General features: G+C 41.1%; 2 protein-coding genes across 3 annotated transcripts in view; one reads left to right on the forward strand and one right to left on the reverse strand.

Moving 5' to 3' along the window:
- LOC121732105 (protein tiptop) overlaps positions 1 to 25356 on the forward strand; it is a 248849-nt gene extending 223493 nt beyond the window's left edge. The window contains exons 4-5 of one of the 2 annotated variants that reach the window (XM_042121898.1): positions 16503 to 16680; positions 21631 to 25356. In XM_042121898.1, coding sequence (XP_041977832.1) covers positions 16503 to 16680; positions 21631 to 24649 — 3197 coding nt within the window. In that variant the 3' untranslated portion in view covers positions 24650 to 25356. Of the gene's footprint in view, positions 1 to 16502; positions 16681 to 19095; positions 19513 to 21630 lie in introns of those variants that run through there. The other variant, XM_042121899.1, reaches the window with a different exon arrangement.
- On the reverse strand, positions 5509 to 6974 carry LOC121732107. The gene has a single exon (XM_042121900.1). The coding sequence runs from the start codon at positions 6784 to 6786 to the stop codon at positions 5686 to 5688; it is 1101 nt and encodes a 366-aa protein (XP_041977834.1). The 5' UTR covers positions 6787 to 6974; the 3' UTR covers positions 5509 to 5685.
- Positions 25357 to 26259: the final 903 nt, after the last annotated feature.

Raw genomic sequence — 26259 nt, forward strand, 5'->3', positions numbered from 1 at the left:
GCTCAGACAATCGGTATACTTTGGCTTTAAAATTTTCAAAGCCCCTTTACTTTAGACTTACATTGTTACGTTTATTTTCTTCGGCGTTTTATTGAAATTAACCTAAAAGCAAAAGTAATTCTAAAACCTGGATAGTGGATACTCGTCGTCCTCAATAGCGACATACATCGTGATGTTGTCAACGGGCGTGCCCACTACACAAACAGCTCCCGGTGTGTCTAGGTTGCTATCCCCCACTCGAGGTATCATTATTTATAATTTCACGTCAGCAATCAATCTTCTGTCGGAAAGCACTCCAGCTCGTATTTGCTTATTGTCCAAACCGTATAACCCGTTCGGAGTTGTTTTACCTTGCTTTTCTTTGACAGTGCTCCTTATGTCCACGGCATAAAGGTCATGTCAAGGGTAAATAGCTGGCCGCACCGTCCCCGGCCTATTTCTATTATACCTTCGTCACGCGATGCCTTGTGATCACAAATTGGTAAAAATTCTTACCTTTTGACGTGCGATACTATCAATGATTTATCGAGTTTTGTTTTTAATTATTATTCTGTGCTAAATCGATAAGTGGCTAAGCTTATTTTTCTCTTTCAGCTAATCTTAATCGGTGTTTTCACGTGAAAATCGATCAAAGGTCCATATTTTACTAATCATTGTAAAACTGCAATCATTAGATGATAAATCGTGAACAGAAATAATAATATTACTGGAGTGGAACATTACGACTCCGTCGAATGTTTTTTTAAAAGCCAAAGGTTTCGTTAATTATAATTTTATTTATGAGGAGGATCTTTTCGTGTCATAAATAATCGATCAAAACACAGGAACCGGTTTCATAAATATCAATCCCACACTAATAAATAAGACGAATTAATGTCCGGACGGAGCTGGATCGAATTATGCGAAGTTCGAGGAAACCGTACAATACCCGAGCGAATAAATCGATCGGGAAGAGTCGAGGGGACATAAATTTGGGACCGGCAGCTCCGGCGCAGCCTTCGGATTCCGCGCCCAGAAAATATCGCACCCGAATTCCTCGCGAGGTGACAGCGGCCGGAGGCCAGCGGGGGATGCGGGGGAGTGGAGGGGAGACGGGGAGACAAGCTCGACTCCCGACTCCTCCCACGTGCGGCGGACAGGTGAATGCGTGCGCGGGCGCAGGCGATTTGCTCTGTTTTCGCGGCGTGGAATACATTAGTGATATACAATGCTGACTGAGATATGGCATTCTGTTATCATAGTGCCACTGTGTGTACGAATCTTAGGCACTGTTTTGTGAGTTTATTCCCAATGTACTTTTTAGTCATTTATTACTTAAGAGAGCTATTATCGGTTCAACACTTGCTTACAATTCTTTTCCGACAAAATTAATGTTGCCAAAACCGTCGTGTACTCGTGCTAATAATAATAATTAATACCTGTGAAATACTCCTTAGCAAGTAGAAACATAGAATGTAGATGAAGTAGAGCTCAGCATTTTATATTTTTACTCTTTACAAAGACTACCTTAACATGCCTTAACTTTGCGCAACAGCTCGATTAAAAAACTAAAAAGCTCACCTTTGTACTGAAACTGCTCAAATATTTAGTAACGTAACTAACTCGACAAGCCGAAGGCATCGCGCGGGCAAACCTTTTTAATATGTAAATTGACTTTTCACTTCACAGTCATATTACGCCGTTTTTGACTCATATCACGTCTTGGGGTCAACCTTTCGGTGCCCGAAAAACTAACTGTGTCCCTTTAATATAAGGGTATTGGGAAATTTTGGGTTTTTTAGTTAGTTGCCTGATGGCAAGAATTTTTAATTTATTCTAGTCTCGTGAAGTTGTTTTTGAAATGCCCCATTTAGGCCCACATGCGCCAGTACCGAAATTTGTCGTAAATTAAATATCATCTCTACTGTTCTTCATAATACATTATTTTATTTTGACAACAGGCTAGCTCAGTCACAATAGACATAACTACCAGTAGTTCGACTGCAAAGAGACGGACAGGTTTCAATATCTGTCAAATTCGTCGGGTTTCACTAGGATTATGAACGGAATGTGCCTCGCCCTGGCTGATATAATTTATTTTTAAATATTTAAAATAAAGATTTCAAAATTGGTTTCTGACAATTTTAATCGCACAATTTTAATTAGTAGTATTGTTGTTTGTGTTTTGGCACATGCGCATGTGCCAAAACACAAACAACAATACTACCAAAGAGGAACACGTCCAGCGAATATGTCATAGTTTTAAATTCGTAGGTTGAATTTAACAACCCTAGCGACGATTTTCGTCATAATACGTCAAATTTAAAAATTTCAACATCAGTTCTACGTCGGCATACTCTATCATTCTGTCTACTCTGGCTCAGTCTCGATGTAAACACTATGGTCTTTTATTGACACCTTCAACACAGTTCTCGCTATCACAACAAAAATAGATCACACCACGCGAACAATTCGCGGTGCATCGATATGCAAAAACAAGAGTGCATCACGATGCATATGCAACAATGAACAATGGCGGTATAAATCAGTATAATTAGTTCTGCCGATCGGAGTTAAGTCATTGGTCAAACGAGCACAGTCCCCGCCTCTAGAACAGGTACACGGATCACTCGTAACGTCAGCAGCCTCACCCCTCCCCTCCCTCCCGTCCTCCACAAAAACTGCTTTAGCATCTTCATCAATCATGTCGTGGATTACGTCTGGTCTATCATTACTCGTAGTTTTTATTTGCATTGGTCTTACTTGCCTGTGTGGTTCTAGTGACTGGGTAATCGTCATTAAAAGTTTATCGGCAATATTGTTTTCTAATGCTTAAAGATTCATTTTTCCATTACCGTCACATTATCCTTCATAGATAATTCAAAATTTTCATTATAGTTCTTGTCTTTAGCCGGTTTTTTTTTTGCTACTTTTAATTTATTTATTTGCTATCTGTACATGTTATTGTGAGTGCATCGCGCAAATAGCACAGCTCAGTGCTCGTCTTTACAACTGTACGTCAAGTCCTGCCCATCTACATACTACATAGTGCTTCTAGCCCCGCTAGGTCTACTCGCAGATCTAGATTAACTTGTCCTGAAATAACTAGATGTGAGGCACAAGTACTGCGTATTCTATAGTTGTTCTGTCAAAATTGCAGTTAGAATTACTTCTTGATTAACTTCATCATTTAAATACTATCGCAATCTCACCTCATTTAAAACCGGTCTGACTAAATCTTCCAATTAGCTGAGTAGCACAACAGTGCTACAAATCTAAGCTCCCAATAACCAGAAACATTTCAACTGAAATCTACAAAACCTTTAGTAAACATATCAGTCTCGTCAATGAACATCCCAAGATATATCCGACCCGCATTAGTACAGATGGAGTGATTTGAGGTGTAATGAAGTGATGTGCCGCTGTCCGTCTGTCGACACATACGTATCGACGTCCCCGGCCGCGTTACTCACTGTCCCGACTCCGGACTCTCCCGGACCCCCTCGTTTGTTTGCCGTCAATGATGTATCCCTAATATCGTCCTTATATCACTCTCTATTCCTTTTCATTAGATCACTGATCGGGCTAATATTTTAAGACAAGTATTGACACTCAACCCGTCGATCGTGGGAAAACGAGACACAATAGATATTCTATTGTGTCTCGTTCACCGATGAGCATATTATGGGGCTTGATGAATTAATTATTTCGCTTTAAACAATTTATTTGCGTCTACTTATTATTATTAACCCTTGGCATTCGTGCATAATTAAGAAAATGTATGAAATCCAAAAAGCTATGTATGTATTTTTTAATTTGACATAATATAAGTAACACAACATGCGAATCTTAAAGTCGACAGAAGTATCTAGGTACTAGGCTAATTTCATTGTGCTGTACAATAATTATATATTGGTATAGCTATTATAGTATTGGTATGCTTTGAAAAGTTTAATTTCCTTCTTATACCCACCCACGTCGATTAATCTAATCACATAATTGTTCAAGTAATTTTGTAGAATCTATAATCTATCTATCTATCTACTATGTAGAATGTATAATCATCAATCATATAATATTATATCAAAATAAATGCTGTTTATAACGATAATGGCAAGATTATTCATGATATTGCCATGTCATCCCATATCACAATATTTTTCAGCTTTGGGTGAAAACCATTCTTATGAAGCCTAATTAAAAAAAACCTCCTTTTTGGAAGTCGGTTAAAAAGTTATACATTATATTTTCAATTAATTTTGGGAACTATATTCTGCAAGTACAATATTGTCCTCATTTTTTTCTAGATTGATCAATGATAGTCTGGCAATCATTTACCGAAACACCCGCATCAACGTTTATAAAGGGAATGATGTATTGTCGTCAGCACACGAGGAGTCGAGGACTATGCAGGCGCAGGTCAGCGCTGACGTCCGTCCGCGTCACAGATGGTAATGACGGATGTTATCTGATGGAAACTATGGAATAGTTTACTCGTAAACGCTGGAGTTATCTTAGCCAAGACTCGTTAGAAGTTACTATTTCAGGCAACGACGAGGAATTTCACGTAAAATCAAAAGTTTCTGTTATAGCCTACAGATAAAATAACTCTGAATTAAAACAACGATTTATAGTAAAAACATTTCTCACAACTGTTTGAATTTGTGTAATTACCACCTGAACGCAATGTGAGGTTACGAATTTAAGAATTCTATCTAAACCAAAATTAAAACAAAAAAAGAGTTGAATTATAAAGTCTTACAAGACGAAGATCCTTAAAAGGCTTTTGACAAATTACCTAAGGATTTCTCTAAAGTAATGAGACAAATAAGAAACACGAGGCCGATATCGGTTTATTAACCGATATGAATAATCGATACATCGGGGCCGGTAATTATTCGGTATCGCAATAACATCGATAATATCAATCAACGTCAGCAGCAAGTTAAATTAATACCTTTATGAATCGAGTGTCGTCGAGCGCTGATGGATGGCTGACGTGGCAAAACAGTCGCCGTATTAATACGCGTAATGAGTTTTCATTATTCTTAGTGCCATCATCATCGCCGCATCAATCAAATATTGCTTGGCTGATGGTGATTTGGCCAGCCTGCATTTTATATTAGCATTTTCAGGTTCAGATCATGATCCTTATATTTTAGGACATTGTCTTTCTCCCCCTTTTCTCCCCTAATCTTTGTGCCTTCTTTAAAGAACTTAACAAAGCACTAAATGCTTTTGTGAATGCATGAAATGCTTGTGCCCTTTGTTAACTAAATGGGCTCTAAAACAATCGATACTGTCCTTGACCATCGAATCAGGTTGCATGACTGTTTACTCGTGTGTCACTTATTACGGCTGACATCAACAGATAATGTTATGGACAGCTCATCAAAGTAAAGGACTTTGCTGACTTGTTTTGGATGTAACAAAGCGAATTTTTTAGCCTTAATAATCGACATGTGTTCAGTTTTAGGACTGGACTGGAGCTTTTTCTACTTTTGGGGAGCAAAATGAAAGCCCGTAGTATAAACTTGCGTGTATATAACAGAGTGTATAAAAGAATGACATTGAAAAAGGACACTACGAATAAAAATTAAAACGCCTGGTAAAATTAAATAGCAATCTTGCGGATTTTCAATGTTCTCAAAATCAGGTCAGGCATTGTAGGCCTGAACATCCTCCCGGCCGTTGAAAGGTCCACTTTCAACTATTTAAATCCTCAGCTTTAGGCAAAGGGCAGAGTCGGGTGAGAGCTCGCCGTACGCAGCCACGTGCGGTAGTAACCTCTGCTACTCTTGATATAGCATCCGGTCCTGGAAAGAGACGCACCACGCGTCCCAGTCGCCAGCAAAGCGGTGGTAAATTGTCTTCAGCTAACAACACCATGTCACCAATAGCAAGGCGATCGGTGTTTTGACGCCATTTGCTTCTCTGCTGCAATTCGCTTAAGTATTCTTTCTGCCACCTCTGCCAGAAATGTTGCCGCAATCTCTGTAGATGTTTGTAGCGTTTTTCTTCATTGTTGTTCCCGGCGTCGTCCAAAGATGGCGCTGGTGGTAGTGCCGTAAGCGGCCGGCCGATAAGAAAGTGCCCTGGGGACAAGGGTAGGAGGTCATTTGGAGAAGAGGATAGAGGACACAAGGGACGGCTATTAAGTATTGCCTCCACTTGTGCAAATAGTGTAGATATCTCTTCAAAAGTTAATTTGCTATTAGCCATAACGCGTTTGATATGAAATTTAGCCGACTTTATTCCAGCCTCCCAGATGCCGCCGAAATGAGGAGCGTAAGTTGGTATAAAATTAAATGTAATACCTTGATGACTTGCAAACTGAGACAAGTATTCCTCATTTTGTTTAAGAAACTGTCCTATTTCTTTTGCAGCAGCTACAAAATTACGACCGTTATCGCTGAATATCTCCGTTGGCTTTCCTCTACGCGCAATAAAACGCCTAAGTGTCATAATGAATGCATCCTTACTCATATCACTGACAGCTTCTAGGTGAATACATTTATATCTTAAACATACAAAAAGACAGAGGTAACATTTAATTAAGCGACTTCCGCGGCCCTTTCGATTAAGTATAAAAAACGGACCCCCGAAGTCAATGCCAACGGACAAGAAGGGGAAGTCTGGATTAACGCGCTGAGCAGGTAAGTTACCCATTTTAGGTTGTATAGTTTTACCACGCATGCGTCTGCATATTACACAATTATTAACAGTACTTCTAGCGAGATGCCTACCATTAACGGGCCATATAAACTCCCTCACAATAGCTAACAACAACTGAGGGCCTGCGTGCATATTATTTATATGTTCCCTGTAAAATATTAATTTAGATAATTTATGATTAGCATGAAGTAGGATAGGATGTCTTTTTTCATAGGAACAAATAGATGCGTCGAGTCGACCTCCAACACGAATTAGATTATTCTCATCTAGAAAAGGGGAAAGAGAAATTATTTTACTTTTATTATTCAAAGGTTTTGAATCAAGTAGTAAACTATATTCCAAATCAAATGATTCTCTTTGAGCCATGACACATAATGAATGAAATGAGTCGCGAAGTTCTGCAACGGTAAGTATACCTTTACGCTTATTATTCTTATTTTTTAAATTATATATGAACCTAGTAACATATGCATATGAACGTTGAAGTTTAGTTAAAGAAGAAAATCTATCAAATTCTATTATTGTAAAATTATTATGTATTAATGTGTGTACTTTTATTTCAGGTATTTCTTTTACAGGATTAGGATTTAGCTTAGGCCATTCAGACTTATCTTTAATAAGGAAGCTTGGGCCGCACCACCATTTATTTAGAGATATTAAATCCTTAGCGTTTACGCTTCGTGAGATTAAATCAGATGGATTATCGTGAGTGGGTACGTACCGCCAAGAGGAAGGCTCAGATAACTCTAGGATTTCAGCTATCCGATTAGCTACAAATAATTTTAATTTTGTTATGTCACTATTTATCCAACTTAATACGACACTTGAATCGCACCAATGTACAACATTATCAGGTTTATATCTGAGCGATTCTAACACCGATTTACATAACCTAACAGATAGTAAGGCAGCGCACAACTCAAGTCTAGGTATTGTGGTCGGCTTTAGCGGCGCAACCTTTGACTTAGCGCATAATAGTTTCACCATAGATTCACCTTGTGGTGATATAGATTTTAGATAAATACATGCACCGTAAGCCCTTTGAGATGCGTCACTGAAAGAATGCAATTCTATGAAAATCGGTGAATTACATAAAACTAATCTAGGGACTTGTAAATTTTTAATGAAATCCAAACTTTCAGATAACTTCAGCCACTCATGTTTTAGTTCTAACGGGACAGGCTGATCCCAATCCAGCTTTTGTTGCCAGAGTTTCTGTAACAATATTTTAGGTTTAATGATAATTGGGCTTAGTATGCCTAAGGGGTCAAATATTCTAAAAGATTTCGATAAAATTATGCGTTTTGTTACAGTTGTCGAGTCATTTGTAAAATCCTTAATTGGAAAGAATAAAGTATCAGTAGAGGGCGTCCAACCAATACCTAGGGTACTTGTAGACGTACTTATAGTTAAATTATCATTAGTATTCATTTCAATATTTTCGAATATTGTTGGTTGATTACTTTTGTATTTTCTTAGATTGAAACATCCAGATTTAAGTACCTTTGCTACTGACCTTTGTATTAGACACAATTCTTCCTTTGTGTTTGCGCCGGTGATCAAGTCGTCAACGTAAAAATCATTTTGTATAATAGATTTAGTTAGCTCGTCGCCGCAATCCTCACCTAGCTGCCACAAGCATCGCGTACTCAAATAACTAGCACTCGCGGTCCCGTAAGTAATAGTATTTAAATTGTATACTTTAATAGGCTGGGAATCGTCATCTCTCCACAACACCCGCTGCAGATCACGATCCTCTTCATAAACGGATATCATGCGATACATCTTCTCAATATCCGCCGTGAGAAGAAACCGGTACTGCCTAGCACGAATTAAAATGGAGAAGAGAGACGGCTGAATGCTAGGACCAACCATAAGAATATCGTTCAATGAATAGCCCGAGGAAGACGGAGCAGAAGCATCGAACACCACTCGCAGCTTTGTTGACTCACTCTCCTGTTTCAGTACTGCGTGATGGCATAAATAATAACAATGATTATTCGAGGAGTTTGAAGCTGGTGAGAGGTGTCCTAATGATTTATACTCGTTTATGAAATTAGTATATTCTTGTTTTAAGATTGGATTACGCTTAAACCGTTTCTCTAAAGATATTAACCTCTTTTTCGCTAAATTGTAAGTATCTCCAAGACAATCTGGACTATCTAGCAAAGGTAACTTAACACAAAATCTACCGTTACTATCTCTACGTGTGTGAGTAACAAAATGTCTCTCACATGCCTTTTCTTTAGTACTTAGTAAGAGTTTTGTGGGAACTTCTTCGATCTCCCAAAATTTAGTTAGATATTTGTTTATATTTTCGTTTATGTTTGTACCTGAATTAATAGTTAAGTGATTACATGTAGTAGTTTTATAAGTGATCAATTTTGAATGAACTGGACCCGATATGATCCAGCCAAGCTTGGAGCTTCTTAACTTGGGATTTAGGGGACCGAGGGAACGTTGCTCGTCACCAAGGATGTCCCAAAACAAGTCAGCACCTATCAATAGGTCGATAGGAGCCGGTTCATAAAACTGTGGGTCAGCTAATATTATGTCTTTTGGTAATTTAATTGTTTTAGTATCAATCAATTGTTTTGGAATGTTTCCTGTTAATTCCTTTAATACTAGACATGAAGCTGTCAAACTAAAATTGCTAGTTAGAGATTTTATTTCAACGTTACAGCTTTCGAGTACATTCATAAAACTCGTATTACCTATCCCTACAACCTTTAGACAGTTGATGGAGATAGATTTCAATGATATTTTATCCTTAAGGGATTTAGATATAAAAGAGGATTGGCTCCCGCAGTCTAATAATGCGCGAACCTTGACCCTTTGCTTAGTCACTGGATTCTCGGCTAGTATTACAGCAGTTGAGAGCAATATCTCATTTGAGTATTGTTTTGCAAAATATACAGATGATTGGTTTGGTACCTGAATCTGTTCCGGGATTTCAGCCTCCAGAGCACCATGCTCACTGGCAGACGAAACTGGCTCGTGGAGCAACGAGTTATGCCTCTTGTTGCAATCTCGACACGATCCCATGCGGCATTGATCTATAGAATGACCCTGCCTCAAACAATTAGCACAAAGTTTGTATTTTTGAACCTTTTTTAGACGCTGATCTATGGACATCGCCTTAAAGGTAGGACAATCATAAATTTTATGTTTATTATCACATATTACGCATGAAATATTATTATTAGCTTGTAATTTTGTTTGTTTAATAGGTGAATGGTAAGTTGCAAATGATTTAGTATGGGAATACTGCCTATTGGAGTTAGGTATTTGCGCGCCACGTGAGTTACCAAGGGCACCCCTTGAATTAGAATTGTTATTGACACTTTCGTGGGATTTATTCCTATTTAAGGATTCCAAAACATCCGCACGATCGACCATAAACTTGTTAAATTGTTCCAAAGTAGCAGTATCACTATCTAAAGAGCTTCTGTGTTCTTCCCATTTTGAAAGGGTGATACTGTCTAATTTAGATGACAACATAAAAATAACTAAAACATCCCACTTGTCTGTCGGCTGACCAAGACTGTGCAGGGCACGTAAATTTTTAGTAACGTGATCTACTAAAAATCTTAAGGATCGTTCAGACTCACGTGAAAGCGGCTTAATATTAAATAATGAATTTAAGTGATGGTTAATGAGAATTCTCTTATTATTGTAACGACCACATAATAACTTCCAAGCTTCGGCGTAGTTGGCCGAGGACACTTCGAGGTTTGAAATTATTCGCGATGCATCACCCTCTAAATATGAAATTAAATAGTGAAATTTGTGTATGGGCAAGATGCGTGCATTATTGTGTATTAAATTTTCAAAAGTATCCCGAAATTCCAACCAACGGAAATATGCACCGTCAAATTTGGCAATCTGTATTTGAGGAAGTTTAATACTTAAACTTTCCTGATTTTCGACTTGCATTGAATTCTCAAATACAGAAGCACGCCTAATCTCAGATTCTATTTTCTTATTAAATTGATCTAATAAGGTTTTGGCTGTGGCCATATTGATGATAATATCGCGCTCGATTTTGTCACGCTCTTCTATCTCATTAGCTATGTTATCCGGACATAAAACTTCTATCTCATTTTGCAAATCATCAACACGGACTGACAATGCCTCAAACTTAGCTAATTTAAGATTTAACTCTGTGAGTTGTATGTTTGTTAATTCTTTCAACTCAGAAATGCTATTTAGATAATTACCAAATTTTGTTATTTGTCCCTTAGCGGACGAACGCCTAGTAATCAAATCTTTGATATGCTGCTTCCTATCCATTTCTTTAGACATTGTAAGTATCGATTTATAATAACCAAATGAAAACTATGAATTTGTTACTTTAAGATAGGTAAATTTGCGGAAAATAAAGAAAAAAATGGCTCACGCTCCTCATGACGGTGACATCTACCACCCCAGACCAGCAGGTACTTATGGAATATCAGCTTCTCCAATATTTTGTGACTTCCTGATGGCTGGTAAGCACCTACCACTTACCGGTGCGTGGCGCCTGAAATTAGTCGGCAAAACTATCTTAAAATCAAATATTTACGCTGTAGGCACTAATACCACAATGAATTTTGGTAAACTGTATGAAAAATAACTAAATGATTGAAGAAAACAACTTAGAACAAGATGTCGGACAATAGAATTTAACCTCAACACGTGCTAATTACCTATTACAAGTTGTTAATTTGCACAAATGGATTTTAGCAAACACTTATTAGGAATAAGGGATCAATTGGGAATTTAGATTAGGTATAGGAAATATCAGGGCACTTAACTTTGTCGAAGCACGCCGGAACAATGTGGTACTTTGGCTGCATCCACTGATTGTCCAATTTCCAATAATCCAATTATCCTTTGGCTGGTAATTTGCGATTATTCTTCTTAAATTCCCAAATAGTTCCCCTCATGGGCCACCAAATGTTCAGTTTTAGGACTGGACTGGAGCTTTTTCTACTTTTGGGGAGCAAAATGAAAGCCCGTAGTATAAACTTGCGTGTATATAACAGAGTGTATAAAAGAATGACATTGAAAAAGGACACTACGAATAAAAATTAAAACGCCTGGTAAAATTAAATAGCAATCTTGCGGATTTTCAATGTTCTCAAAATCAGGTCAGGCATTGTAGGCCTGAACAACATGTTTAACTTACATAATCATGTTTCTTGAAAGTTGCAACTTCGATTCAACAGGCAAAAATTGGTGATTAAAAATATCTTTGTTTCCAAAAATAAGTACAATTTGATAAAATATTACAATGTTGCTGTGTCATTTGCTCTTTATCTTGCGTTCGATTATTGCTTTGCCTTAAAAGGACTAAATTGCGTTTGAATTCTGGCAATAGCGAGCCCAAAGCAACAGGTCTACATTTATACTTGTCAGTGTCAGCATGTATCAACTATCAGCGTGCATCAGCGCAGGACTATTTGTTACACGCAAGCTCATTAGACTGATGAAATGATACAGCTTCGCATTTTGGACGAGCGTAAATCAAGCCAGCGCTGAAACTGTTATCACTTCCTACTTAAGCGTTTGGCTTCGGACGCACTTCATCAAATAGGGTTTGCACTTCGGTGTTTAGTGTTAGTGCTGCTTTGATTTACTGCTTGGGGATAAAATTAACTTTAAATCTATTACTGATGTCTACTTTATTATGGTGTTCTTGAACTAAAGGTTAGCTACTAGAGGAATTTACTCTGTTTAAGATTACATTCTGTTTGTTTGTCCTCAGATATGACTTATGAGACATGATGTCTGATTTAATGATGATGATGTCAGCGAATCAAGGATTTCACTACGAATAAATCACACGTCAAAAATTAATCGATTAAATTAATTACATCAGAGAATGACCAGCAAATTAATCCGGCGCGGAGGGAAGATCATCGAGCGAAGTGACGGGACTTGTTGCGCGTGACGTCACGTGACGTCACCGTCATGGCGTCACGGCCGGCCCGCCGATCCATTTGTCACGCCAACAAGCTCCTGTCCCGCCAAATGGACCCGACTCCTACAAACGTATTTTTAACGGATATTCTGTTAACGTTTATGATTTTTCATCCAAGCAATAAAGGTGTTACAATTTCTGGATTTCATCGCTTTTTTTTGTTACGATAGCCACGTATTATTGCTGTTGCCTAAGTTAGACCGCTGCAAAAAATGCGATAGAATTTGCATACATGTTAAACACACGTTAGTTACAGTCTATAAAATTATCAACTAGGTACACGTTTATGCAAATATGTATAAAATCAAACTGAGGAGCATAAATACTGCAAAGTTGCGATATTCCAAATGAAGCCAGTTCTGAAGTCATATTTTTTGCTCGTAACTCGTTGGACCACATCAATCAAAATATGTTTTTTGTCGACGACCAAATCATAGATTACGTTAGTAATTAATTAATGATTTATTATTGCTTAAAAAAAATATAAATAATCGATGCACACGGCATTTCATGAGAATTATATAACCCCTATTAATATCTACGTAATATCCGTCATATTTTGTTGTATACTGTAATTGTCTATTGAATTTAGCCGTTGCGGAAGAATATTTAAAAAACTAGAATTTCGGCGCTTTTCGGAGGATTTTACGTATTTGAAAGAGTAACACTTTCTAGAACTTTTAAAAAACATAAGAGAAGTTTAACATTTTGGGAATACAAAGATGTAGGAGAAACGAACAAGCGGAGAAACAAAAAATGGACAAATTAATTTTACATTATAATATTATAGATCTAATACGTATAATAAATTGTAGTATCATTGTAAAACATGGACTTTGTTAAGGGTTATTCATTCGTAAGACATTACAAAAATTTGGCACTTATCAGCAATATATAAATTAAAGATAAATGATAAGCTTGAATTAGTTGGGACGTTGGTCATGATAAAAGCCGTGAATGAAGGTGATGTGAAGAATTCCGAAATCTTTTCTTTCTAAGACACTTAATACTTTCGTAATCTTTACAAGGCCTACACTATCCAAATTATTTTCTTTAAAGTTTAAACTGGTATTTGGATATTCTGTCATCTTTACAAATTGTTTCATACGCTTTATTAAAACTAAGGTCCTGATAAAAGTTGAATGATTCTTGAATGCACTCCGCTTTGTGACGTCGGCTGCAGGCTCGAGGGGGTTGAGGGGGAAAAGGCAGGGAAGGGGAAGGAAATGAAGTGTCTACGACCACTGTGATTGAAATTCAAAAGCCGCTATTGATTAACCGAAAATTATTAGAAGACTTATAAAAATATGTATTGGTGCTGTCAAGGATGTTAAATGTTAGCCTGTGTTCAATACAATAAATTAATGATGTATTTAATATTGTGTGTCGCAAAATTTCCAGAAATCAAAAGAATTAAAAAATGTATCATTCATCGTCCAAGAATTTGGAACCAATTATCCAACATTTCGTAAAATCATGACGTATCATTTAGAAAGTGTATCCTTTATTGCAAAATTTGGTGTGATTTCTTATTTATTGCGGATCTGTCACTCATAAAATGCCACGAACTAAAATTATAACAATATTTTCCTCAAAATAGCTGACCAGGGAAACAAGCAGAAAACGGCTTGAATATTATTTATTGCCCATGTGATCCAAATATCTAATATCATAAGCAATCAAGTTGCAAAAACGTCCATCATATCAGATACGTGGATTAACACTACCATCTGCCTTTTGATTGATCATTAGATAACCATGACAGGGCTACATCGATTACACCCGCCACTGATAACTCCTGCCTATATCTACCCAGCATTAAGTACTAATAAAAATCTAATTTCGAACCTACCACTAACGATAGCTTCGTTCAATAATCGCAGCTGTGCCCGCGCGATACGGTCCACACTCGGCCGCCGGGGACCACCTTATCGACGGACCTATTTATGTTATTCCGATATAATCAAGATTTATAACGCTTATTGCGACTCGGGCCGTTTCGTTAACGGTGTCATCCGTATCACCGATCGATACTTCACCGTCGATTATCGAAAGTTTCGTCGATTTCACGGTGGATTTTGGTAAAATTAAATCTATTGTTTCACGTCCCGCCCGCTCGTCACCTCCGAGATGACCGATAGGGCCGGTGAAACTCATCTGATTATGAGCGCCGGTCGGATCGCTCGCGGCGATTCCGTTTGTTGTTTAATTCGAATCACGCTAGCACGCGTCATGTAAATTGTCGTCGGGCCTGGGCTCCGCTTTGTCTGCTCCATTTGTGGTGCATCCGATCGCCCGGGGGCGGCGGCCCGGCCGGCGGCTCCGGGCGCATCTTTGCCGTCCGGCGGATTGACGCGATGCGTTTTAATCAATTAGCGTGCAGAACGCGGTTCACGAGCCAGTGGGCAGTGAAATAAGCCGCGCGGGCCACCGTGGCGCCGACTTTTCGACCGCTCTCGTATTTCAGACCGTTTTTTCGGCCATTTTTCGGATGATAACTTCATAATCGGAGCGAAAGTTTTGTTTTGATTTTACAGCTCGTGGGTTTCGCCCGGGCGTTTTTTGGGCGTAAGATAATACTCTGAACCCGCGTGACATTGAAACATCATCGACGCGGGCCATTATGTAAATGTCCCCGAAATAATATAGCCAATAAATGATGAGTAAATCGTCAATTATCAACGTTATTGATAGACGCTGCTCTCAGTCATTCAGTAAAAAATAAAATAATTATCCTGTTTTGAAGATAAATTACCGCCACATTTTGTATTATTCATTTAGATGGGTGATAAAAGAAGCTAAGTTCTTGAACGTCTCGGAAATATTGAGAAGAAAACGCTGAAGCCTCGCTGGCTTCATATAATGAGTACCTATGCCGATAGAATTAAGACCAATTAAAAATGCAGTGATAATCGACCTTCAACAAGTAGGTCTAACGTGTACTCCCTGCGACCGGCTCATGACGACGAGTGACAGGTTTGGGTCGATTTTAATACTGACATGAATAAATGGGCACAAAATGATAATGTAATACGAACAGAAACGAATCCAGCCATTACAGACGTAGTAAACAAATATGAAAATGTCCCTAAATCGAGGGCAGTGAGCAGTCTTACGCAAACAATGTGATTAGTGATTGATTGATTGTTATATTAGTGTAGCCGGTCGGATCAATTATTGAAATTATCAATTGACATAATTCCGATAAATCGATAACAAGTTTCAACATTCGCTTATCTTCGATCAGGATTTTAACTTTCGCAGGGTTGTGCAATATGTAAACAATCCGATTTTCCACAAAGAATTGAAAAGCTCTTCAGCACTTTCAATTTTACCTGTTTCTCGCCGAACTTAACAAAAAATACAACCAATTGTTGGATTGTTGTCGACGAGCATATTACTATAAAACTATTCGTTTTTAATTTTACACAAAAATTTCTTCCCAACAGTAATTTTACAAACCAAAAGTTCTCGATTCATAAAATTTGCTTGTAACTTGTCAAACATTTCCTCAAAACTTACAAAGACTCGCTCGACCCAATTACTTTCCTATCTCTGAGTCGGTCGTTATCAGGCTTGCGGTACTTCGCCAATAAAACATTTCTTTGTTGACCTTACAATGGCAATAGTGTGTATTATCTGTCGGTAACTTTTATGAAATTCTAAAGATATCAACTAAGATTATGAGGCTCTATTCTTTGTATTTCATTCTCTTTTCTTTTCTCGTTCGATGCAGTTGAGAAATCTTTACCTTAAAATCATCGCTATAATTTTTTTATCTTAATTGCATTGTATTAAAGATTCTTCTTAGGCTATCTCGTACTGATTTTTTTGTTTCCGCTTTAAGTCTTCTTTGACTCATGAAGTTCTCTCTTGTCCATAGAGGAAGCCACCAGCCCCGAGAGCGGCGTGAAGTCCGGCGAGCGGCGAGCGCGGGGCGAGGAGGGGGACAGCCCCCCGTCCCCCGCGTCGCCCCCCTCCCGCGCCTCCCCCGCGCCCGACGACAGGGACATCGAGCACAGCATACCGGCCACGCTCATACAGGACCCCAATGCCGAGAGGTGAGTTGACACCAGCACGAATTCAGGACAGATTAAGAACCTAATCCCGAAAAAGATGGTAATTAGTAGGATGGCATTAGGGCAGGCTTTAATCATGATGACTAGATAGTGTACATGAGCTTCGAATTAGGTAGAGAAATTCGATACTCGTATCAATAATAAAAAAGTCAAGTTTTGAAGAAACGAATCGACTCCTTGCAAGTTTAACAGGTTGCTTGGCAGTTGGCAGATGATTGATTGCTAGCCATTAGATAATAAAATTCGCCAAATAAATGACGTAAGCCGCTGACCTCTATTTGTTGAGTGACCGTTCAATTTATTACCCAAAGAATCAATTGACACGAATAGTCAAAGTCACGTGGAGCTAGGAAGCGATCAATAATCCAATCGTCAAATATACACAATAGATCCATAAGCAGCTATCACGTTGTGTGCGGTGGTCTCCTCAATCCACGGTGTCCACTTTAACGATCCCATTGTTTTCGATGATCACTTGTCAACTAGTGTCCGCGTCCGTGACGCGACCGCTCCGTGACACCTCGTCGAGGCTCTATTACGGGGCGATAGAGGCGATAATCTAACGTCCGACGTCTCAGATGCAAATAGTCGGAACAGAGAAATGAATGGAAACGCGATAGTGACGGGCAGTAGGTAGTGACACTAAAAATGATCAAGACTTCCCCATCTGACACTCCATCAATATCTGTTCTAGTGCGATCATTGTCTATCTATGATGTTATAAATTTATAGAGAAACGTGTAAAAACGTTAAGATCTAAAGTGGATTTTAAATGTTTTCCTCTATTCGTATACAGTCCGATATATTAATACAGTAACACATAAATTAAAAACAATGACCAAGATAAAAATAAGAAAATAGACAACAATCAATCAAAACAAATTAAAGGATGTACACAATTTAAACTCCTTTAAAAAACTTTAACAAACTGAAAATCCGTGATTAAATTAGATGTTTAGATAGTAAGATGATCAAAGATTACTTTATCGAACAAATTTAGCTGGTTCACGTTCCATCACTGTCAATTAGGTGCAGTGAGACGCGATCCATCATACATCCTGCAGACCGCTCCTCCGGGTCCGCTGGATCTCAGTATATATTTTAACAACTTTTAAATATCCATCATCGTTGACATCAGGACTGGATGCTGAATGTGATTTTGTTATTTTCATATTTTCATCTGCTTTGGAGTTGTGTTGGAATTTGTTTTTGGATTATGTTTTGCAGTTATAAAGATTTATCGTTTATAATATCTTCAACATAATATTCAAAATAATCAAATTGCTATCTTCAGTACGATTATCACAGAACGCATCCGTGCTAATAAGGAAAACAAAACGGCCGTACGTGACTCGGTCGGACATTTTGATGTGACAGTAGCCCCGGCGTGAATCAAGTTAGCCGAACCCAATATAACGTTCCGCACTTTTATTGCTTCGAAGACATCTGTGCCGGTTTTAAAATTCACGTTGTAACTGCGAAATTATTCAAACAGTGTCAGGTGTCCCCTATACGCCCGCACGACGTGGAACTAAATTTTGAGCCATCGCCCTCACGGCGGAGTCGCAGAGCGATTCATTCCGGTGGAAATCAATTGACGTACGGCCGGACGGCTTAAAAATCGTTCGGGAGTATTCTTGTCTGTGGCTCGGACGGTTTTGTATGCACGGGGGAAAGGGAGCACGATACGTGACACATAAATACGAGTGATTGATTGACCCGCAGCCGACTAATGCTTATAGGAAACATTAGCAGCTGGCGATTCTGACATAAATTATGCTTTAAAAATATTTGGCTCACCATTTCTTTGTGAATTATCGCGATGACTGCAATCTTCATAATAGCTTACATTTCATTTTTATTTGTTCACACTGTTTCCGTTGAAACTAGGTGTGTTATGTTTTTTGTTTTTAAAATTTATGTGATTTTTATGTTCGTTTTATTTCCAGACAATTTCAATTGTTTATTCATATAAAAATTGAGTAATACGCTGCATCGTTTGTAATTGGAATTTTAAATTTGCTGAGTTACCATGTAACTCTTCTTGTTACTTCAGTCTATCACCAATTTACATAATTTTCCATGGTTTACTTTGTTTTTTTTTTTTAATTTAGGCTTAGACAGGACGCCTATTTTAAAAATAGACGATCTCTGATCCCTAGTTCCTCTCGCCATAACGTTGTCGTCGCTTTCATTTACGTTACAAGTTACAACAAAATTCGTCGAGTGAAATACGTCTCCGAATCCAAAAGTAAAAAAGTGTTATTAAATTGACACATCGTCAATACTTCATCAAAGATCTCTCGAGTGACGAGAGTGAGTCAGCGATGCGGCGCGGCCGGCGCTGTCGGGTGGCTGTCATCAAAACGATCACCCGTCATTGCAAGTCCACCTAGCGCACGGCACGCACGCTTGCATTACGCCACCACCCCTCGAAACCGAGCGCCTATAGCCGTCTCGCTTTTCTCGTTCGTACACGCGGGCGACCGGCAGCTATCTCTGTCTGGCGCGGGAGCGCGCGGGGAGGGGGCGCTGCAGGCGGGTCGTAAATCACGCGGTGTCTCATTCCACGCGGGACCGCTGCCGCCGCCGCAGGCACCGCGCACTTCCCTGCCGACCGCCGTCAATACGGCGCGTCTTTCGCGACGTGTTTACATTCTGTTCTTGTTACTGGGAAGTTCAATATTGTCCTTTTGAATTGTGCCACCGATTGTATTGTGTCGTTTAATGGATCGAGGACCATTTCGTGTTTCGAGAGCTGCAGTATTTTGAAAACATTTCGTCCAAAATGATCGTCGAGCACGACCATGTCAGGTAGGAAGTTTGAACAAGTGTCATTGAAATCCAGTTTTAATCGAATCGTATCCTCAGTTAGATTTATCTAAAGCAACAACGGGCTCGTTAAATGTGTTACTGGAATTGTTAACACATTTACCTGTTGTAAGTTGTAACGCTATAAAAGTGAACAAAAACGTAACCATTTATCGTTTACATTTAATTCTGGTCTGATGCATAAGTAGTCGTTATCTGAAATGTTATAATTTATGTTATTTATGGAAAATATATGCTAATTTTATGGACGTCACTTACAAAAACTTTGTCTTATATTTATAAAGTCATCGTTTGGAAACAATTTACTTACTTCATAATTATAATATTATTGTTGGTTAGAGAATTAAAATTCTAGTCTCCTAAGCATCCCAAAATTTATAGTCTTGTTGACTCCATTAATAGCTGCTCAGGATTAGCTACTGGTTGTTTATCAAGCGTGTGGGGATTATCATGATTTACAGATTGAATTACTGCTGAGTTTATATTTTTAAGTATTCTTCTAAATATACTTAATTTGATAATCAAAATTGTATCACTTTTACATTTATTATTAGTTTCATAATATTCATATAACCTGTTTTTATTAACTCAATCGTGATTCATGAGTGTTTGTAGGGATCATGATCATAGGTTGTTTCTTGTGTATGTCGAACATTTGAAATTATTTTTTTATTTCTTAACATACAATCAATGCATTTTTATAGACCACTTCAAACTGGAAAATAAAATTTAAAACTGTTCATGTATGATTCTATAATTTAATGTGTTTTTGATTATTATTGTTGGTAACTTCCACAGATGTTTCTGTTTCTATCATGCGGTCGTCTGCAATCAATCACTTAACGTTGTTTTTTAATCTGATTGGCGATATAATCATAATCTGTTTGTCGCATTTGACCTGATAATATTTTCCTTGTAGAAAATATCAAGGAAAACATCAATTATTAGATCATTCTCAGTCAATGGCAATGGTATAGTTGATGTATCGAACTCTGTGGGCCACCCCTGTTCATGATATAAGATAGTAAAAAAAGTTCTGAGTTATGAACTAAACTGTAAAATATATTCATGAATTTGTGAAATTAATTTCCTTACCCAAAAATGCTGTAAAAGAGAGAAAAAGAGAGAAGAGAACCTCTGTGGGTTTCTTGGATGTGTAGAAATTGCAACTCCACAGTGTAGATCATAATGATCGGCGGGGCTAAAATGGTCACATTTAGCAATTCCTCTCAATCAATTCAGCAAATGAATTGTCAAAACTGTCAAACTGACAAATGTCAAATCAGTACAAAAATACAGGAATGAATTACAAGCAGAGTTGCATTTTGCGATTTTAGAAAAATGAATCATATTATGACTCATATCATGATTCTTCAAAGCGACCATTTTAGCCCCGCAGTTGCTTATTGTACCTTATGACAAAACTGGAAAATATGGTCCACAAATTACGTGACGTGATTTTTTTAATTTTCTGACCCTCTCTCCCCCTGGTGAGATTTCGTGAGATTTTATTCTACCCCCTCCCCCCCAATCTCACGTGAGATTTTTCAAAATGTGGGCTTCTTACGCAAACGCGTTGGATTGTTTGACAGTTAGATGTATAAAGTATGAATGAAATTATTTTCTGTCGAAGGAATTAGTGAATGATCGTATTAGGATTACGCTTACGATTAAATCTTAAGCATAATATTATATTATGTACAATCTGGATGAAATGGACAAAATAGTATTTTTTGGAACAATAAGAAAAAAAATACGCGAGATTTGCCGAGACCCCCTCTCTCCAACGTAAGATTAGATGAGAATTGACTAAAACCTCCCCCCCCCCCCTAAACACCTTACGTAATTTGCGTAATTTGTGGACGCCCCTTATGTCGAATACTGGAAAAATTATTTAAGAACTAGGTCAACGTTAACCCTGGGTTAAATATCATGATGTCTATTTTATAAATTAGGATAACGAGATACCTAACATAAATCTTGGTAATTTTTTCCTAGTACCCAGATTCTGCTACTAAATGCAACATTAATGCATCTATGTTGGTCCTTGTTTGATTATTGTAAACTTTATTATTTATGAATATTTTCTATTGTTCGCAGGGAGAGTCCTAGATGTTTGTCACGCGAGTCGTCGGGCCCCCCGCGATGTCCGTCAAACGACTCCGTGTACTCTGGGCGCAGCGCACCCAGCCTGCCGCTGCCCGCGGCGCTGCAGGCCGCCCTGCCCGCCGCGCTGCCCGCGGCGCTGCTCCCCCCGCACTCCGCCGCCGTGGCCGCCTACCTCGGCGCCGCCGCCGCCGCGGCCCAGCAGCGCCTGCTCATGTCCTGCCAGGAGGACCTGACCGACGCCGAGCGCGCCGACGCGGTCCTCGACTTTAGTACGAAACGGAGCGAGTCGCCGACCGAGGACGACGACGGCGACGACGTCGTGAACCTCGCCAAGAACGAGAACGGCCCGCTCGACTTGTCGGTCGGCACCAGGAAGAGGGGCCCGGAGGACTCCCCATCGCCGGTCCCCACGAGGAAGAGCTCCCGGTCGGCCGAGTACAAGGCCCTGGCATCGCCGTGGACGACCCCCGTGGCGCCCCATCTCCCGTTCTTCGCCGCCGCTGTCGCCAGTCTATCGCCGAAGGGCGGGGTTCCGCCCGACTGGAACGGAAAACTCAAGCACGGGGCGCCCACGCCCAGTGATGCCACTAAAGCCCTAGAGAAAATGAGCGAGCTCAGCAGGTTAGGGGGGGAGGAGCTGTTCAGATCGGTTCAGAGCGCGGCCCTCGGGGCGGGGCTGACCCCCAACGCCGCCGCGCGCCACTCGGCGTGGCAGTCCCACTGGCTGAACAAGGGTGCGGACCAAACTAAGGACGTTTTGAAATGCGTTTGGTGCAAGAAAAGTTTTAATTCGCTGGCTGATCTGACGGTCCATATGAAGGAGGCGAAGCACTGTAGCGTGAACGTGCCGGTGCCGCCTTCGTCCGTGGCCCCCGTGCCGTCGTCGCTCCAGCCGCCGTCGAGCTCGCCGTCGACGCCGTCTCACAATTCGTCGTCGTCGGGTGCCTCGTCTCATAAGAATAATCATAGCGACTTAAATATGCTCATCAAAGAGAATATGCCTATTCCTAGAAAATTAGTTCGCGGCCAGGACGTCTGGTTAGGTAAGGGCGCCGAGCAGACTCGGCAAATTTTAAAATGTATGTGGTGCGCCGAAAGTTTCCGCTCCCTGGCGGAGATGACCAGCCACATGCAGCGCACCCAGCACTATACGAATATCATATCGCAGGAGCAAATAATTTCGTGGAAATCGTCCGACGAGGGCAAGAGCTCGTCTAGCGCCCCGGGCGCCAACGCCGCCGCTCCCCCGGCCACCGGCACCAGCAGCCACGTCAGCGCCGTATTGACTTGCAAAGTTTGCGACCAAGCCTTCAGTTCGCTCAAGGAGCTCAGCAATCATATGGTTAAAAATTCTCACTACAAGGAGCATATTATGCGCTCCATTACCGAAAGCGGGGGGAGGCGGAGACAGACGCGAGAAAAAAGAAAGAAATCCTTGCCGGTTAGAAAACTACTAGAATTGGAGCGAGCTCAGCACGAGTTCAAAAACGGGGAGGGCAACGGGGTTCCGATGGGTAAACCGATGAGAGATTTCGGCTCCGGGAGCAGGATTACTTGCGAAAAATGTGGTGATAAAATCGAGACTGCCGTGTTCGTCGAACACATCCGACAGTGTATAGGCGCTCCTATGTCGAACAGCCAAAGGAATTTTCTAAAGAGCGCCCTACTCTCCAATAACGTCATCCCCCCCGACGTGCCCGGTCACGTCACCCCCACCGGTCGCGACGGTCGCAAGAGCATCAACGACGAAATTCCGTCGCCCGGCTCGGTCCACCATCGGTCCCCCTCGTCGGTCAACGACGCGTCTCCCAGTTCCAAAGACCCCAACGCTAGCAATGAAAAGAGCTCGTCCCCATCCGTTCTCAACGCTATAGAGCAACTAATCGAGAAGAGTTTCGACACGCGCTCGCGGCACTCCGTCCCCGGGATGCCGGGCGGCGCCGCCCACGCCCCGATCGGCTCCAGCATCCTCAAGAGACTCGGCATCGACGAGAGCGTCGACTACACCAAGCCCCTAGTCGACCCGCAGACCATGAACATGCTGCGGAACTACCACCACCAGCAGGGCTACGGCCGCCGCGAGCGGAGTGGGAGCGAATCTAGCTCGATGTCGGAGCGGGGAGGCAGCAGGGTAGAGTCCCTGACCCCCGATAGAAAGTTGGACTCCTACCACATGACCCCCCGAACCACTCCCGACACCCGGGGCTCCCGGACGCCCGCCTCGGAGGACCGCCCCGCCGACGTCCGGATAAAGAAGGAGGTCCCGGACGAGGAGGAGAGGGAGAACGGCGTCGACCTGAGCGGCGGGCCGGTCCGCGTGAAGACCGAGCTGGAGGAGGAGGACGAGCCCGCGCGGCCCGGCAGCTCCGCCGAGGAGGACGTCAAGCCGGCCCTCCCCAAGCGCGAGAGCGAGGGGCCCAGCCCCGTCCCCAGCCCCCGCAGCCCCGCGAGCGACCGCTCGGCCCCCACGCCCGGCGCGGACCGGAAGCCGGCGTCCAGCCTGGGCGCACTGTCTTCCATGTTCGACAACCTGGCGGGCGGCTCGTCGGCCGCCGAGCCCGGCTCCTCCCGGCGCGGGGGCAGCCACCCCCTGGCGGCGCTCCAGAAGCTGTGCGACAAGACGGAGACGAGCTCCGCCCGCGCGCCTCCGCCCGCCCCCTCCCCCGCCGGCCCGCCCAGCATCCTGACGTTCAGCTGGGCGTGCAACGACGCCGTGGTCACGGACTCCATCATGAAGTGCGCGCTGTGCGACACGCCGTTCATCTCGAAGGGCGCGTACCGGCACCACCTGTCCAAGATGCACTTTGTGAAGGACGGCGCCCTGCCGGAGCCGGTGCCGATGAAGGCGCCGCCGACGGCGTCGTCGCCGGGCACGCACAAGAGCGGGGGCTCCGCCGCCGCTTCCCCGCAGGACCCGCGGAGCCCCTCGCAGCCGTTCGACGAGAGCCCCCACTCCAAGTTTCTGAAGTACACGGAGCTAGCGAAGCAATTATCGAGTAAATACGTTTAATCCGTCGGAGGTCGGGCGGGCTATCAGATGTGATGATACCATATCCTGCTACGTTGAAAGTTTAGGGTTAAGTCGCGACGCGACGTTAAGTATTTCAAACTCTTTGCCAATTTAATTAATTAGGTAATCGTTAGAGAACACCGCCGAGCTCGGTTAGTGTAATTATCGACTAGCGACATAAGTATACGCCAAACGTCTTACGTTCGTTTAGATGTAAGGAGATATTTTCGAAATATTGCCTTCGAGTAAAGGTTGTCGCGCGGTCCCCCAGGCCGCGGCTCATCTTCCACTCTACGATGTAATTCCATTTCGATAATTGTAAATATAATTCACGTAAGTTTTAAAAATTCGATTCGATCTCCTGTAAATGTATATTTTTTGCTAAATATTGTAAGACGACTCGCTCGTTGTAATCATATTGTAATTCGCTATCGTAATCGACGGAGCGGCGTTCGGCTCCCGCGACTTGACAGGTTCGTCAGTATTTTAAAATTCGTTGCAATATTAATTTTCGTGTTTCTTTATTTTTAATTCTTATGTAAATCTGATTTAGTCGTAAATCGTTTCTAGTTAGTTGTGTATGTATATTTTGAATCGTTTTTGTCGAGCCCCGTGGGTACCGTACGCTGTAATCTCAGAGATTCAATCTCAGCTCGTTCGGCGCACCGTCAGTGACGCAATATAACGAACATTTTAGTGTAAATTCGCATAGATACGCTCTCACGCGAGGTTGCTATTTATTATTTAGTGTTAAGTGAGTACTCTAGGCGACTCTACTGTGAAAACTTGTATACCATTGTACCGCGGAGGTCGCGAGGACCCGTACACTAAAGTGATAATTATACAATTTTACTTTGGAGGACGACGACATTCGTATACGTTAAATTTCTATATCTTCCAAATACGACATGATATACGAGATGTATATACGGTTACTGTGAGTCAAATGTTCTTTTATATATATAGTAATGTACACTATAATGTAAGATTCGAAATATCAGCGGCTCGCGTCGGTCCCGGGCCGGGTCCGCGGGACCGCAGCCGACCGCTCGCGTCGGGCGCGGGGCTGCGGCCCGCGGGGGTTGGGGCCGCCGCGGCCGACACTTACGATAATACGACGATGTATACGCAGACTCTGTTGAGACTTTTGCTCATTCTTAAAATGGTGTTGAAATATTGATTTTACCAAATTTAATAATCTTATTTAATATTTTATGTTGTATTTCAAAATGCAATTAAAAGCTCAAAGAAATATATATGTTAAATACTATAAACGGTTATTTTATTTATTTCTGAAACCCCCAGGACGCCGTCCTAAAATATTATAACATACGAGGTTTGCAATTTTTAACGTACCTACAGTCAAGAACAGTCAAGAACGTCAGTAAATAAAATTAATTTTATCTTATGACTCCATTCTTGCACACGAAAAAGAAGTTAATGTTAAACAAATCACAAAGCCTTATCTTAATGCAGACATTCAATACAAAACACAAGCCTGTAGTATTTCCTGCTAAAAATGCTAGAAAGCCAGATAACTTATTGGTATCCATTTTTTACTTTAACCAAAAATTTGATATTTTGCATTGTAGTTATAGTTAAAGTTACAG

Source organism: Aricia agestis, chromosome 11 (assembly GCF_905147365.1).
Source record: "Aricia agestis chromosome 11, ilAriAges1.1, whole genome shotgun sequence".
Classification (NCBI taxonomy): domain Eukaryota; kingdom Metazoa; phylum Arthropoda; class Insecta; order Lepidoptera; family Lycaenidae; genus Aricia; species Aricia agestis.

What these genes read in the sequence shown, in the direction of transcription:
- LOC121732107 (XM_042121900.1), bottom strand. Translation starts at nt 6,786, where the DNA reads ATGCACGCAGGCCCTCAGTTGTTGTTAGCTATTGTGAGGGAGTTTATA.